The sequence below is a fragment of the Numida meleagris genome, chromosome 3 (assembly GCF_002078875.1).
Source record: "Numida meleagris isolate 19003 breed g44 Domestic line chromosome 3, NumMel1.0, whole genome shotgun sequence".
In the NCBI taxonomy this organism is placed as follows: Eukaryota; Metazoa; Chordata; class Aves; order Galliformes; family Numididae; genus Numida; species Numida meleagris.
In genome coordinates, this window is record NC_034411.1 from 27,483,442 (window position 1) to 27,501,817 (window position 18,376).

At 35.3% G+C, this 18,376-nt stretch overlaps 1 protein-coding gene across 8 annotated transcripts in view; it reads right to left on the bottom strand.

Moving 5' to 3' along the window:
* The window catches only part of BABAM2 (BRISC and BRCA1 A complex member 2), a 160,120-nt gene that overhangs the window by 100,582 nt on the left and 41,162 nt on the right, over positions 1-18,376 (bottom strand). For 7 of the 8 annotated variants that reach the window (XR_002437275.1, XM_021392674.1, XM_021392671.1 and 4 more), the window contains exons 5-6: positions 14,581-14,775; positions 10,607-10,681 (exon numbers count right to left, since the gene is read on the bottom strand). Coding sequence is in view for 7 of the 8 variants with exons in the window: in XM_021392674.1 (XP_021248349.1) it covers positions 10,607-10,681; positions 14,581-14,775 (270 nt within the window). In the remaining variant the exon portion in view is untranslated. The remainder of the gene's footprint in view (positions 1-10,606; positions 10,682-14,580; positions 14,776-18,376) is intronic. The other variant, XM_021392676.1, reaches the window with a different exon arrangement.

An 18,376-nucleotide genomic window follows, 5' to 3' on the forward strand; every position in this document is an offset into this window, starting at 1 on the left:
CTGACCTATATGAGTCAGATAAATAATATATGCCTCTACATCGCTTTAACAGGCATGGTATCCCAAATCTGATAATATAATTGCCTGAAGGCCTATAAACTGGGCTGTAGTCTGATCACACATCTTTTCAAGAAGGAACTAGCAACATGCAGTAAATAAAAAAAAAGAAAGTCTTAAGCTGCTGGCATATAGTCAAACTGATGCTGCACAAATACAATCCTAAAATGCCACTCTTGTTTATTACAAATTCAATTATCATGGAATATTTGCTACTGCAACCAGAAGAATCCCTCTGGTAATCGAGTTCCAACATTTCTTTCATTTTAGGAGAGCTCATGAATCACGCAGTTTTAGAGTTTGATATTATTGGTACCTTTAGGGCTATTATTAGCCCTTTAGGCCTACCAAACAAGTGACACAAATCCTGTTCATTCTTCTTTATTCCAGGTATACTGCTCTACATTTGTAAAGAAAGATGAAAATTGTAGTGTAAAGAATATAAAATTAAGATTTTATCTTAGTTATTTCTTGCTCAGAGAGGACTATCAGACAGCAAGTCAAATTTCATGTACTCCACTCCTTGCTCTTGTATTTGTTTTCTTTTTCAATTTTATTTCTTCTTTTTCATCAGTAAAACAGTGCTGTGCTTTGTGAACTCTGGAAGGAAGATATTTTACAAGCTCTAAGCATCGTAAGAGGTACACACCATTTATTCAAGCTCTATAGCGTATTTACAAGAGCCTAGTAGTATGTACTAGTTTGTTCTCATTCAAGTCAGTGGCACTCAGGGGAAGCATCTCATTCCTTTCAGAAGTAAAAACTGCCAGCTTTTGACTGCTTAGACCAATAGGTAGAATTCTGAGCCCTAGCTTTTTAATGCTAGGGCCTTTTGCTGTTTTAATTATACAGGTTTGGTAGAAAAAGAAAAAAGCAGTCTATAATCTTGCAATGGAAAAGGCAAATTAAATGAGTCATTATAACATCTTTTAAGTTACTGTCCAAATGCTAAGCTGCATCCACTAGAACTAAAATCAACAGGAACTTAAGAGACTCAAGATCATTAATATACAGCAGAGAATTTTAATGGAGGACAAATTAAAAATCTACATCAGTGATAAAATGGCCTGTGAGAATAACCACAGACAACTCTGAAGTCATACAACTTTCCTTGCTGACAGAATTAGGTTTTTTTTTTTTTTAATTTGAGAAAAGCATGCACAAATGCACTGGACCTGAATGATTCCTCATTTCAATTGCAATGATTTGCTATGTTTATAAAAAAGAGTGAGGAGAGGAAGAACATCCTTCTGCTTAAGGCCTTGGACAAGTTCTCTACTCATGGCTGAGGACTTCACAGTAAATTTGCATGCACCTAGTTCCTCTGTGCTTCTGTCTAAAAAATGGAGGTCTCCTCCTCTCCCATATGTCACAATTACTGTGACAATACATAAAACGATCATTTGTGATATATTCACTTACTATTTTCATCCAGGCTATGTAGATAAAAAGAGACAATACCTATATGAGTATCAAAATGGCATCTGACGTATAATTTGGCCTCCACTGGGGAGCTAATCTAATCATTTACAATAGTAAGATGGAAATTAAGTAACATTTATTACTCACAAAAAGCAATGAATCAAGGAAAAATGAGACAGAATTAGTGAGTTTATCTAAGGCACACTGTAAATGCTAAACAATGAAAATAATAATTTGGAATAAGTTTGTTTATTCTTTGTTAACCAACACACTATCCTCGGGGTTCTTGCAAACGAGTAGCTGATTATTTACATATCATCAGTCAGTCACCAGTTTTAGTCAACACATCAGTCACATTTGTCTAACATTTTTCTACATCCAGTAAAACACAGAATATCTACTATCTCCAAATACTTAAAAAAATTATATTTATAAAAATATATTTATATAATATTTATTTCAGTAGTGTATTACCAATGCTAATGCAAATAAGCAAATAATGACAATGACAAAGAAAGGCAAAAGCTGGAGGGATATGATGAGTTTAACTCCATTCACTATTTTCCTTCAGCAGAAGTACTTCCGATCAATATTAAGTGGATGCACTTAAAATATTTTATCTGCTCTCCAGACAGTTCATTGTGTAACTGAAAGCCAACATTTAATTCATGGACATCTTTTTGCTTGAACTCTGATGTCATGGTAACCTGTTAACACCTAAGGAGTGTACCTAATTGCATATAGCGAAGGCAAATTAGTCTTCCTCACCACTGCCACGTCTCTGCCATGGACAGGCTGCTTGCAATCATTACAGGTCCCAGCACATAAATCGTACAAGTTCTAGCATGAAAACTTAAATTATTGAAACAAAGAACTAGACAGTCAACAGGTCTGAGTTTTATCTTCCTTTCACTGTCTCACCGAGACGGTGCTGGACAAGGCAGCTTTTCCTTTAGCTTTCACAATTTAAAGTTACTTCCTAAACCAGAAAATACCTAAATGTATTTGATATAAAAAAAGCAACTCCTTTCTTATACAGAAGTTACTGTAGAAATTTAAAGCTTGAGAGAGACATGAAAAACATTATTCATTAGCAATTAGTGGAGAACATCTACGTGTTCTTTTCTAAACATGGATGCAAAACGGCACAACAACCTGATGAATTTTCTATTACCTTTCATGATTTTATAATCAATGACATTTTCAGTATCAACTGAACAAAAATAAATGTGATAGATCATTCAGTCTCAGAACACATATTGTTGAGACCATTTGATTCAACAATAAAACTTTAATATTTTTGGCTTAAATCTTTAAACCTATGAAATCGAATAAAAGGGAGCAGCGTAAATACACTGAGCTACAGTTATTTTTCTGATACATAGTAAAGAAAAACAAAAACATAGACTGACAGTCATCACTGCAGTTGGTGCATTTAACAGAAGAAAGTTACCAGGATAAATTACAAAATCCAAACCAAGAACAACTAAGCATCATATGAAATCATCATACATGCACACAATCATGTTACTACTATTCTTTAAGAACACAGGCATAATTTAGTAACCTGAGAGCCAGTAATAACAATCACTACAGCACTGGAACTTTTGTATGTAAAATTGACTTTAAAAGCTCAAAATATGAGCTTCTGTAGGATGTAAGCCCTGATCTGAAGTCTAGGGAAGGCACCTACTAGTAGAAAAAGACTGTGGGCTCAGCACTGAAATATCTAACACCTTACCATCATGCTTTATGTAGTACTAGAATGCGATTTGCTGGTCAATGTCTTCACAGATTATTGCTATGCTCATATCACGTGCTCTACAACTTTTTAATATTGTTCCTCTCAAAAAGGAATGGCAGTTGGGAACTAAAGAAAAAAAGCAAACTCAAAATCCTCTTTCCAGTTTAAGACCACTGTGTATTGCTTATTTTGCATGGTATGGCTGGACTGTGACAGATGAAACAAGCACCACCATTATGTAATAGTCTGCAATTATTTTTATGGGTATTGAATTCCATTCTTCCTATGCAATACATATAATGCTAACATAAAGCAATAGTATAAATTACAAGCCCTAACAAGGCAGTAAATCTAAACCAAGTCATGCAACATAATGTATTATAAACTTTCTCATCATATACAAAAAAGGTGTATCAACTTCAGAAGCTGTTTTTTTTTTTTTTAACTTGCTTTTATTCAACTTCCATTCTTTTTTTTTCTTAGAAAACAAAACAAAAAAGCAAACAAACCCATCCTGTTTCTACTAATGTCAAATTAATAGTTCATTACATTAGGGAAAAACTAGAAATTTATATGATTTACATGAGATATGGCGGTTCTTTACTACTGCATTATAAAAATAAAATGTTTAAATATAACTGTCATCAGAAATACAGTTGATTGCAGATTGTGATTCACATTAAGATCATAAACTATAAAAATCATCAGCTGTGCAGAATGAGCTGTTCCAGTTGACAGATCTTATTAGTAAAATCTGCCAATAAATTGCAGAAAAAGATTATTTTAATGCTTTTGGCTTCCAGCATATGGAGCTTAAGGTGCTCCTGGCACTAACAAGTTTTAGTGTGGTTTATGTAACCAGTTACTACAAACAAACTGTATTGTTGTGAAAAAGTTGATGGTACTACAAAGAGAACAAAGGAAAATGAACAGTTTATGAAATTCAAATATAACCTGTTCTGATTAGAAAATATACTTACAGAGGGTTTTGGTTCCCTTGATTTTGGGGCAATAGATATTAGAATAAAATCATTAAAGGATGACTTAAGTAAACTGCAATTTCTGTAAGTGTATCTGAAGCTCCCCTGGATTATGGTAGAAACATGTTACCACTTCAGCATCAGAAATACTCCAGAACCAATAGACTTTGTGTCAAAGCAAAGAGGACTAACTAATGGGCACAGCTCTAAAAGGTTAATAATTGGACAGCTGTAATAAAAGAAGCGCAATGCTTTTATACAATAGAATAAGTAAGACTTTACAGTTTTACCAACAGTGAACCCTGAAACATCACAATAAATTATATATATATAAAGCCTTTACAACTAACACATGGATGTTTTCAAGCTATTATGAAAAAGCAAACACTTAAAAAATATTTTATCACCAGTAAATCACTTCTTCTGATGTGACAGCTTAAACTACCTGAAACACTCCATGATATGGATAACTTTCAAACAGTATTATAATACTGTTTTGTTCTTTTTAATTATTACAATATTATTATTGTTTTTAATGTGACACACTATATAAGCCCCCCTGCTTGGAGTCTGCATGCTTCTGGCAACAGGATGGTACTCTGAGGAAAGCAAACACTTCCTTGACAGCATTCCATTTAGTACTTTTTGATGAAAAAAGCGGACAGCAAAACTGCAGATTTTGGGGTATAGGCTACAGTGATGGATTCTTAAAGGTAAGCATCAGTGATATCTCTTCTTGATAAATGCCTTCCACACACAGGTTACATTTATTTTCATGGCCTCTAGATCATATGATTTACTGGCTCCAGCTACTACAAACTGTTCTGTTTCAAATGTTGCCAGTACTAACTTGCACAAACTTATTTCTAATCTAAAATCTCAATGGCTCATTTTAATTGCATGCTATAAAGTTGGCGTTTAAACTATTAACAGAAGAAATCTAAACAATCTTTGACGTTTCGATATTCAGTTTAAGTAATTCAATGCTGGTACAACAAATAATCTACTGAATAGCATACTGACATCTCCTAGTAAACTTTATGTATTCACTCTGAACGCTTACTTTATGTCCTAAGATCAGGAAAGCAATTCGGGGAGTTAAATTTATGCTTCTGTCTCAGAGGTTTAAGTAGTAAAAGATTATTAGCAATCTGCGTACCAGTTTATAAAACCCCTATGGAAAGCATGGTCAAAGTATTGTGAACTATGAGAACTACACACTACCTCAGGGTTACCTGCTAGTCTTATCCACCTGTCAGTTTCCTTATTTGTAAAATAGGTAAAATGACAGCTGACTCCACAGACATGACAAGCTTCAGAAGACATATAGCTCCATCACCTACATTAAGGCAAAATATCCTGATAGCATTTACTGCACAATTTTTGATGCTATTTTGAGAGGCAGCTGCTCAGCACAGTGTGAAAGTGGGCAGTTTAAAAAGCTGAAGACAGATTCTGGACATTAATTCCTTCTCGCCATTGACTTTGTGACTAAACATCAGCTTTTAGCAAGCCAGCTTGCAACAAAATCAAATGAAGTTTAAAAGAAGGTCTACAGTATAAGCTAACCTTATGTTTTTCAGAACATTTAGCTCAAAAATTTGAGTTAAACAGCACAGGTACTACTTTTTGGACAAACATACTTGTGTTTTGTTATTTGCAGCAATGTAACATAAAGGTTAAATGCTTGTCAAGTCTAAATCACAGTCAGTTGCTAAATCAAAACAGTAAAAACACTGTGCGGGAAAAGTTTCCACTAAGCCTGCATATTGTATTTCTGTTTGTTGTCTGCTCCAGCTGATTTCTCAAACATATGCACGTGTTACAGTCTTTTCACAGCATCTGGAATTCGGTCTACATCATAAACACAGGTTGCAGTGAAGTCTTTAACAGACTTCTAAATGATGAAATCACAATAAGGAAAAACACAAATACATTCTTATCTTTCAGTTTGAACTTGAGAATAAACCTTTTCCATTGACAGGCTTACACACAACTGTTTTGCCCCTGGCAATGTGTCTAGACAATGTTTGTTATTTATTTCAGTTCTGAAAGATACGCAATGAATACAGTGGTCATTGCAAAAAATCTCTTCAGAAAAAAAAAAGTTTATTAGAAAAAGCCTTCTACAAAAAGAAAAAAAAAGAAATTATGTTTGCTCTGTGTATTTCCTTTACACTTGAATAATAAGAAGGCTACTGGCAGTAGCACCACAGCTGAATTGGTCTAGATACTGGCTATTCACTAGGGCACAACAACTAGGTACATAAAAATAGGAAGGAAATCAGTACATTAAAAATTACATAGAAGGAGGAGTTGCTAATCAGGGCATTTACTACTAAATAAAAACCTCAAAAACAAAGTAATAAAAAATACCTAAATGTCCTGTTTTCTACAGCATAACTGGCAACGTGCTTGGAAGTCCGTTCATTCTCAACTATCATGCTACAGTCGCATAATTCACTACAATTAGCAAATTACTAAGCTAGTGATGTTTAATGACTTATCACTATGATAACACAAGTCCCTGTAACTGATCAAAACTATGAAACTATATAAACAGTGAAGAGTTCCTTTTACCAATGCCATGGCAAAATTTAAAAAATTGCAACCAAAAGGAAAGAACTTCAGTCAAAATGATCACGCTGATCAAAAATCTCACTTCAAAGAATGGAAAGGGAAAGTATACGAGTAAACAGATACAGATGTAAATATTTTCCTGAACCAAAGCCAGGTTCTTCTCAAATAAGAGAACCTTAATGAAAGGCTGCTCAGTAATGAACCTTGCAGTAGTTTGAGCCACCAGCTTGATTCTGTAGTTTGATGCTTAGAATTTTAATTTATGTCAAACAGATTTGTGTAAGAAAAAGTCAATACAAAGGTCCGCATTTAAATCTCGTATGAAAGTATAATTTTGTAAAGTGGAAAAACAACATGAAAACGTGTCTTTGCCCAGATATGCATTTACACTGTAAACTAACATTCCTTGCTAATTGACTGGTCAGCATGGATAATGAAGCATGTTATTTTTTCTTTCCAGTATGAAGGAATATGCCAAGAAAATTCATGAATTGAGATTTATCTACAGCAGTCATTACTTCAACTGCCATTTTGCTTCCCAATAAATTCTGTCTGAAGAACACTGAGTAGAATTTAAGAATTCAGAGGAAGAGACTGTACTCTGTGCTGCTCTCTTAATCACGCTTGTTCTTCTTCACGAACTCAGCTACTTTCCATAATACACGTGGACACACGAACTGAAATTTAAATTTAATGCAGCGAATATCTTTGAAATAACCTGGTAAATCAGCCTTTCAAGTGCATAACAACTCAACTCTTGTTATGTCTTCGAATTTTTATTCAACGTAAGGTAAAGAAAATATTCTCACCAACAGTACAAAACTGATAGAGGAAGATCTAAAGAATAAGGAGTGTATTTTCAAGAGTTCCAATGATTCTGTAAAACTACAGAGCATTCTAACAGCTTATTTAAACTTGAATACCATCTTATTATGTAAAGCTTTAAAGTCACATTTCTCATGTGATTACTTAATGAAATTGACAAATACTTCAGAAGAGCATTGCAAATCATTGGGTTACTAGGATTAATGAGGCAAGAATAATGGTCTTTAAATATTTCACCAGATTTTAATACAAGCAGTATTGATTAAACATGTAAAAAAAAAGAACTCATGGCAGAGAAAGTATAACACAGGTTTGAACTCTATAAATCATTACAGAGAAGGCACTGCACGTTATACAACTGGCTGCAGACTAGCACATAATTGAAACACAGCATTCAGGTCTGTGCTTTTAGCATTAATACACTAACAGCCCTAGTTACTGACTGCTCTTCCACCTTTCAGGATAATATATTGACAATTACTTTCTCCGCATCAATGGATGCTCAGCCACGTGCCATAATTCTGCAAGTAGCACTAGTGCCAACACAACTGGCAGATATGATTGCAAATGAATTCTGATTTTATTACAAAAGCCACAGATCTGTTTACGTCAAAAATCTCATTAAAAATAAAGTAAAAATAAAAATAGAAAGACAGACACATATAGCTTCAGAGAAAATACGTGTTTAAAAAAATACCTTTGAAAATTTGGACTACTTGGAGCATAACTGTCTCAACTATCTACATTTATATTGCTGCCATGTGAGAGGACATTGATACAGCTAATAATGTCAGAATACAAGGCACTAAAGGCAACAGAGACCCGCTGCAGATCCACGCCTGCTACAGAGTGCAGTCTGTCATAACCCATGTTGGAGCCTGAGTCAAATCTTTCTTTGCTGTCAACAAACACTACTGAAATAAAACCCTATTTATTCTCCTGTGGCTATTCATCCAGACTAAACATCACTCTCCTACCACAGACAGTTAATCTGTTAGTTTGTAAATTAGAAGTCTAAGAAATCTAAGGATTTCATCAGCATATTACCCATCAAAAAGGACCTGTCATTTAAAAAACAACAACAAACAAACGGGATATTACATACAAAAACACATTAACTTTAAAACTGTAACGGTAAGACATCAAAATTTTAGATAGGTCAACATAAAAGTAAACTGGGAAACTTTGATTTTGCTACCTTCTTGTGCATACATTTTCACATCACACAGTCTATACACACATAGAAATAAACACGTTCTTCTTCAGAGTACTGAATCATTCAGTACTCAGGGTGAATAATGCCCTGGGAAGCACAGGTGGAGCACTGACAATCTATTCACAGAATATCAACCTTGTTTAAAGCAGGTGGAAGAAAACATGATGGAGGGAAGTGGGTACGGTAAGAAAAAATGAACTAACACATATTAAAATGCTACTCCTTAAGAAACAAAACCTGTTTCTATCACCGGATTCCTACATGATGACACTTAAGTCACACACCACATTCTAGCCCCAGATTGTTTCATTTCCTCAGAGGCTGAACAGAGGTGTAGTACAGCTCTGTGAACGAAGTTAGGGAATTCACTGGCTATGCACCTCCCGAAATTCTTCACCAATTTAAAAATGCTCCTGGAAAGCACGGCACTCCAGTGTTCAGGCAGGAGCAGACAGCACAGTTTGTGTTAGCCATTGACAGCCTCCATTTTTCCACGAGGCCTTTCAGAAGCCAATCATGAATATGCTGCAGTTCAGGTGAACTGTTACTGCATCCTTCTAAATGCAAGGCCCTGCCAATCCTCTTACATCTGACTGTCCCCATCAAGTGAGTAGAGAAGGCCATGATGAAAGACAGGAGCTGCCAGGGCTGCTATGATGAACACAGCAAGGAACTGAAAATATTTGGAGGCTTTTGAGAAAATCAGGAACAGGTGATTACTCAAACAGTGTGTATTCTGCAGAAGTTAGAGATCACAGTATACTGACCTCACACTACAGAATTTCAGTTAGATTACAGTTGTATCTGTTTTTATTTTCATGGTTTTTAGCTCAAGACATATTATTTGGGGAATCACTGAAGATTCACACTTGCAACTGTGAGCTAACAATAGTTGAAGATTTCTAACAAAAAGATGAAGAGGAGTTAATGGGATCTACGCTGACATCTTCTCAACGCATTAGTTGCTAAACATTAGGTAGCTGTTTTCTTTTCCAAATATTTAAAAGTAAAAAGTTGAGTCAGACATGCAGTTTAAAGAAAGATGTCTGCTGCTAACATCAGCTGACTCAAACCTTGTTCTGGCACTTTATTCTAACGTTAATAATAGACAGATCTCTCACTGTTTCCTATGAATATAATAACATTGACCTTATGATGAGCTTCCACAGTAACTGCTTGAAAGAGCGATTGTCCGCCTGCTGTGAAAACCACTCATTTCAAATTATTCCATGTTAGTAGTTTGTCACCATTCTTTTTTCCCCTTACGAGCAAATAGAGAAATACTTTCTTTTCTAACACGCACCAAAATTCCATTGTCCTACATCCTTGCTAAAATTAGGTAAAGTGTCTTTTCAAATTAGTGTTTTTTGTAAATGAATGAAGCAAAGTAAACACCAATACCTTCAGATTTTGTCATAAGTATTTGTTTTCAATCCCTGTTACGAAGTGGCGTGTTTAGTTTATTTTTCTGCTTCCACTATCAAGATTACTGGTGCAATTTGGTTACTCATTAAAAATGCCAGATGACATAGGTATTCCATGCAATCTTTTACAATGTCCTTTAGAGTGACAAACATATCCTTACTGTTTGGTAAAGTGGAATGCAAAACAACAGTATGCTTAATACCGTATTTCCAAAATATAATCCGATTAGGTTTAGAAACGGTGCTCTTTCAATCTCTTGGAGAGGAGGAGTGCAGGAATGTCAAAATAGTTACTAAGAACATTTCAATAATTCATATTCTCTCAAACCAATACTGTTAACTTAGACATCCATTTTACCTTGAGAAGATATGTAGGAATATTGCTGAAATCTACAGGCAATTTCAAGAGAAAGCGAGCTGAGAATTCACCAGTCTGTGGAAAAACCATAAGAACAATGAGAGCTAGCGTCTAAAGTAGAATTACAAATTAAATGTTCTGAGGATGAAATATTAACCGGAAAACGCGTAAGAGCTCATACCAAACAGAAGGGCTGAGGTTTAAAAGAACATTTCTCAATGAAATTACCGAAGATGAAAAGAAATAGTTTACAGATTCCACAGGCATTACAAAAACTCTCTAAGACCATAAAACATCATTGCCAGTATGTTAACAATATAACATGTAGTCAGAATGCAACAATGTACATGACAAAAATTTGACTACACTTAGATTCTAAACACAGATTTGCCTTGTCTGTTCTCATTTCTGGTTCACTGAGACCTGCAAACGGACTGAAAGCTAATGACTAAGTTTTAAGAGCGCAGAGACAAAACACATGCATCTTCACAAACATCACAGATATACATAACTAAGAAGAGTTCAGTTAGAAAAGAATGGATCTGGAGTGTCCTCAACAAACATAGACAAAATAACTGAGCTAGAATGCTTTCTGTCATTTCTTTGCAGAGATATGTGATTCTTAACACCTAGACAACTGTTTACTGAAAATTCGCCAAGCGTCCCCTGCACACTGTTGGTTTTTACGTGTAAAGTGTATGCAAAGGAAATTGAAAGGATTTCCTTTCTGTTTCATACATTTCCTTAAAACCAGACTTTGTCCACCTGGTTATGAAGCAATGGAGTTGGCTCTTTTTGAAAAAACAAATGTCTGATTTCCTCAGCATTAATTTTTTGTCATCCCTATTTTGGAATTCAGTAAAGTAGCCATACAGCAGCTATATTTGTCACATTGACTTAGCTGCACAAAAAGCATTAAACAATAATTTTTGCAACTCACTGCAGAATCTTGAGACAAGTTCCTTTTTTCAGTTCTAACATTGCCCTATTTTTGCATATATATGCTATTTGTTTGTACGATGACATGCAATTTCTTAAATATAATACCTTATTTTAAGAGTCAAGGGGACAAATCGATGCTGTGTGAATATTCAGTAACTTAGTCGTACTACTTCACTATTCCCTGAAAACAGTTTTCTATAGCTAAATTTAATCTTAATATTTTAAATGTTTTGCCAAAGAAATCAACAAGAAAAATACTGTAACAAGAAACATGCAGTAAACAACATTAAACAATTGTACAAACTGTGTATATTACAATTCTCATTAGAAGTTTGCACTTAAATACAGTACTATATCTGAACAGGACCATCTTTCTTGCAGACACAGCTATGCCTTGAGGTAGGCAGAATCCTGGAACACACCTGAAATAACGGAAGTATTCTCTCTATAAAATGCAGCAGCAACAACTTATAGAAGCAAGTCAATGACTTCTTGTGCACGCAGCACAAAGATTGTTTTGACATCAGCTGGGGCACTTGGTTTTCCTTATCAGACCGAAATTGATATTACAGACAGCGATTCTTGTCTGGACCTCATTTCCAAAATAGAGGTCATACAACATTTGCCAGAAAATCTAGAAAATGATTTCGGGTTAAAGACCAACTCTAATGAACTGTGGGTGAACGCTGAACAGATAAATGGCCTTTAATCAAAACATCAGTTGCTCCTTGGCATGAAAGTACATAAGAGCTTGCAAGCCAGATCTTTTATGTCATTCAGTCAAGATTGTGTTGCAATGTAGTACTCCCAGAGAGGTTCTAGACCCACAGGGAGCAGACCCTGCCCACATTGCTCAACTACCAAAACCTTGCCAGCTGCTGACAGGCATATGGTGAAGTCAGACGTACTTCTGGCCATAACACAGAGAGATTAGATTCAGGTAGTTAATGAGCATCTGTATCAGATGGAACTCTGCCAACATGAAGCTACCAAACTAAATAACAGTTTGCCTCTGTCACAGATCTTGGAGATCGCTTCAGGAAACCAGACACATCAGTACAAAGGTACACAAGCAAATTTCTGTTCCATTTTGGGACACAGCATTGAACTCAGGCCTCCTCTATTTTTCTTTTAAAGTATATTTATTTATTAATTCATGCACATAAGATAATTACTTTCATAACACTATGCAATGTGCGTTCATAGATGATTATTTCACAAGTTTGTTGAGCCACTATCAACTCATTAGAGACAGCAACAATACGAGCTTTCATGAGTTCTAGACAGAGGAGTTAACACGCAGTTACTTCTTGATTTTTAGAGAAACAGTGCTATTGCACTGATTGTCAAGACTAACAAGAGAATTGTAAAGGATACGAAGGGCAACCACACAGATTAGTTTCATAGTTTTGTGTTTCAAGACACTCACAAAGAAGCCTCCCATAATGCAGGTACCACGTTCACAGAATTTCAAAATGAGACCTTTGAGATCTTCTTGATAGAGAAGATAAACTTTGAAAACAAAGCACATGCTACAGAAACCTCACATAGCTTTGAAATAATTGAAACGATTTGCCTCAAAATGTCTAAGATTTATTTTATTTGAATATTTTAAATTTAGATAACATTTCAATGCCAAATTAAAATAACATTTCAAAGTCATCAAGGACTGGGGAAAGAATCCAAAGACTTCAGTAAATTCATTTTTTCCATAAGAAGAAAAAAAAGTTTTCTACAATCTTCACTACAATTTTGTCAGCTGCCAAAAGTGATGATAAAATCTGAGTATGGTACAGAAAGCATTTCAGTAAAACCGTCTGATGATATTTACAGATGTGGCGAGTAGCTCGTGATGCCAGCTATAGAAAACAACATTTCAGAACAAACATACTGATTTAGAAACATTGAGATCTGAAATTCTCTGATAAAGATAATATTACTTGGTTTAAAATGAAAAGTTGCCTACATGATTTCTCTCAAGACAACAGAGAAACATTCGAATTTAAATACTGTGAGTTGTAAATCCTCATGTCATCTGTCACTTGGGGACAATGAAAGTGATAAAGGTGAATTCTAAGCTTTGATAAAATGAATGCTGGAATTTCATTTCCAGAGTACATCTATTTCGTAAGATATTGCTTCTCAAGAATGATATATGTCAAGATTACACTGCTGCTGAAAGTAAGATGGGTACATGTTCAGCATAAACATTATTATGTATTTCCTGACATAACTTACTCCAAAATTCCAGCAATAAAAAAAAAAAACTATCAACAGGGAAAATGGCAGAGCTAATAAATAAACAGTTAACTTGCACACCAACCCAGATGTTTATATTTCCAATAACCTTAACTTAGAAGGTTGAGGTGGCATGGCACATTGCCCAGGTAAAGGATGCAATTTCAGGAAATGGATAAGTCAGTTTAATGTCTGATTGTCATGTGAAGAATGACAAAGTCACTGCTCTAGCTCATCGCACCTCCTCCTATCCTTCTGCAGGAAATTAGACCATTTTTCCCACCTATTTAGGTTCATGGAACAACTCATCTCATCTCAGATAAGCTGCAGTGAGATACAGGCAACTGCAGCTACTGACTAAATCAGCTCAACCTCAACGTGGAACCACACTAACACATCCTAGTTTTAAGCAGGGCTAATTTGACAGAGCAGGGTGTCATACCAATGCAGTTACTCTGCCTCTAAAATCCTCACAGAGGTCAAAGTTCCACATGCTATGCCCTGTAATTATACTGCACAGGCTTTTCAAGAGTTTATCAGCACATCCATAAATCAGACGAACTAACACAAGGTTGAAAGAAAAGCTGCTCACCTCAAAATCTAGTTCAAGCAAGGTAATGGAATGACTGCAAAGGACAAAACATGGAGTGAGCTGAGTCAAATAAGTTTTGTTCATTGGAAATAAAGCAAGGAGATGCCCATAGACAACCTGATTTTCTAAACCAAGAACTGTCATTTACTAAAATTAAAGGTTCACTAAGAGCATTTTAGCAACAATATTCTTAATAGCTTACCCAGTTATTTTTTTTGCCAGCATAGATTTCCATATTTTCTCCATACTGGGGCTCTTCAAGTAAAGTCTGATATTCAAACATGAGACGTGAGCTCTCACGTAATCGGCTGCACTGAAATTGATGATACTGCTGCACAAGCTCTTTCACAACAAGCAGGAGGCATTCAGGATTTGAAGGATTCCAAGAAGCCAAATTCTGTTGAATTTGAAAAGAACAGATAATGAATTCATTTCCAGCAATAGAAAGATAAGCGTTTTCCCCTCCATACTGAAATCAGAGGTCAGCAAGCATTTGGAAGTTTGATGTCAAAGCTTAACATTGAATCATAATATTAAATGCAAAAGTTATATCATGCTTTGGAAGGAAAACAGGTTAAACAGCAAAAACAAGACTTAACATGAAATAAGAGCCCATACAGTGATCTACCACAAAACAGATAATGAAGCTACTACTAGGCATAGATAGGCTCAAATCACCATTCCATTCTTCCCCAAAAATACACTACTGCATCCAGGGACTTGAAAAGTCTGAATTCAGAAAATTAAAAACTGATACGAAATGTACAAGGATAAGATAAAGTACAACCCTGAACAGTAAATGACTCAAAAAAACAGCCAAGTGACTATGCCAAACTGACAGTAACAATGGAAACTAATTACTCAGATTGTACTGACAGTGACATGGCAAACTGACTCAACCTTTTGCTCTACATCACTGGGACTGTCTCTTCACTGCCTTGATTCATTCCCTTAACACAAATGGCATCCATACAGAAATCTCTTCCTTATGCCTGGCAGATTTATTACAAGTTGACCATATATCAAGAAACACAAGTAAAAGAAACAAATGCTAATACATTTGAAAGTGATTGTGTCAGTAACACAGACACAATCTCTCAGTGTATCCACTCTGAACTCACTTAGACCAGCCTTCTCTACAAAATAAGCTTTAATTGGGTAAGTTTTGTTTTACAAGCCGTATCTAACACCATCAGTGTACATGCCTGCCTCTGATTGACCTAGAATGGGTACATGTTAATGTCAAATGAGAGCTCATCCTGAACTTCATACCGATAGGACAATGAGACAGTTCTGATACAAAAACCACAGGATAACTCTAGACCGCCATATGCTTTGTACTTAGGTCCTCAATGGGTCTTGATATAAGCTCAGGGCACGTTAACAGTCATGCAGCTTTTGGTCAGCTTTGAGCATAACTAAATGAATGAAACTGGATAAAAACTCATCCCCTAAAATATAAAAGCTATTAATATTTTGTGTAACACCAGAATTTATAAATACAAGTGGAACAGGTTGCCCAGAGAGCTTGTTGAGTCTTAGATATACTTAAAACCCAACTGGACGCAGTCCTGGACAACCACTTTATCCAACTCTGTTTGAGCAGGCTCTTTCCAAACCCAGCTCCTCTGCAGTTACAAAAAGCGGTTTGCAAAACGATCATAAATTGAAACAGACAATCTTTCAAGCAAAGACTCCACCTTCTGACCCAAAAAGAAAGAGTTACAAGTTTTATCTTCTGATACTTTTCACTCTGCACCTTCAGCTTTACCACAGAAACTACTTGTTACCTAATGCCTGATGATGCAGCTAATTAATTTCAAAAGGCTTATAATTATTCTTATTTTTGTTGACTTCAGTGTAATCCTTTAGAATAGTTTTGTATGGACTTCAATATATGCACACGATGACAATACTTCCTTTCTCTTTCCACAATTTTATATTTGTTTTTCTCAGAAGTCACATACATTAAGATGCTATCAAAATGGCTTTCTTATTTTCAGCATCATCACATATAAAGATACAACTCTAATCGACAGAAGAATACTATCCTTTTCCTCCTAGACAGCAAGGATACAACAGAACGGGAATATCAGCACCACCATTATTTGAACAGTATATTACAGACGAAGGTAATTGGTGAATGAGATAGCAATGAGACTCCTGTAAGCTTCTCACATCCATACCAACAAGTGTCTGAAAGCCTTCTTCTACCCTTTCTTCCATCTGCAGCTTGATAAAAATTTATTCTCAACTTGAACCTATTTAAGCTTATTCAATTCTACAAAACACTAGAGAAAATCTGTAAGGTAGGTAGTGTCTTCTAGGAAACACATTTTGTATCACAGTCTAAAACCAGACTATGTATAACCTTAAATTTCCTGTTCCCAAGCTCCTTCTCAAATAAAGCATTTCCAGAAAGCCAGAGGATGTAATATGCCAGAATGTATTGATATCAGCCAGACAAGTGAGAATAACCTTTCCTCCTAATGCCATTGCTATAACACAATAGAAATGTTCTGTCAAAGGAAATGACCAACAATATCTTAATAACTGACCTAAATGCAACCGTACCTTAATATTACACTACAGAACAAAAAAAAAAGAGTAGGAGGAAATCTATTGTCATTTGTCCTGCATGAAACTGGAGTATCGCTCTCTTCAAAGAGTTCAAGAGCACTGCATCAAAACAGTGTTTATGTTTTACAGCTGAAGGAACTAAAATGAATTATGTGACTCCAGGATCTTCACTAAGAACTCTTCATTCAGAAACTAAGGAGTCAAACTAAGTATGAATTGGCTCTAAGAGCAGTTCATCTGGAAAACAACCTAGCAACCAATCCATGTAGTACACACACGAATTCCAATGCATTCTTGCTGATGCAACAGTAAATACACAGAAAATACACAAATTTTCTCTAACAAGTTCTGATTTAAATATACATTATTTTTTAACTTTAGAATTTTATTACTGTTGCACTTGTTACCTGGCTATTGGTTGTTACCCTTCCGGCTATTTTGTTAACTTTTCAGAAACGTTGTTCTTTTCAGAAGATCTAAATTTATAAATTTTAAACAAAAACTCTTTTGAGTATGACGTATCTATGTATGAAATCTCTTTTTAACTACTTTTTAACTAACCTGAAGTGTTATTTGCCCTAAGCACTGCTCGTTCATCTGAAAGTATTTTTTAACCATTTTACTATTATTCAATTTCAACAGCATGTCAAAAATACATGCTATATTATTCTTTCACAGCTTCAAATAGTACTTTCTTTAATCTTCCTTTATTTTTTGAAATCAAAGACAAAGAAAGCAACCATCTATAGCATAAAAAGAAACAACAGATTTGTCAAGTTGATCCTTTATAGAATGTCCTAATCACTACAGTTTCAGTACTGTAATGAATCTCCTGAGAACATGCAAAGATTTGTCAAAAAAATTAAGAAGTTTAGTTGTTACCAATTCAGAAAAATCCTGGAAACACAGAAACACACATTTGCTACAGCCAGACTGCTGAAGCCTGGCAGGTACGAAAAACCCAATTAAAGAAATACCCAGCAAATATATACAAGGCAGAATACATGTTGCTTTCCATGGCTTCTGTCTAAATCGCCTTCTGTCTTACTCACCAGGACCTTTAATTTTGTCTCTGACAAAATGTATATGTTCAAACCAGCTAGATTTGAGGAGAGAGGGAAGCAATTTTTAAAAAGAAGCTACTATCGAATTGCAATAAAAATGAACGTTATATCCAAAAAGTGAGCACATCGACAGGAGTACTGATAGTATCCTAACTTAGATATTTCATTCCGTACATCTTTTCTAATTTGAAATGAGATTTCTGCAGACTTCCCAGAGTGCTAATCAAATCTTACAGAACAATCAGTAATGCATTTAAAATACAGAAATCCAGACTTGGATCCAATTCCTTCTCCGGTTTGCCAAGAGATATTTTTAAAGGAACTCTGCAGTGCAAATTTGCAGCCCACTGTAAA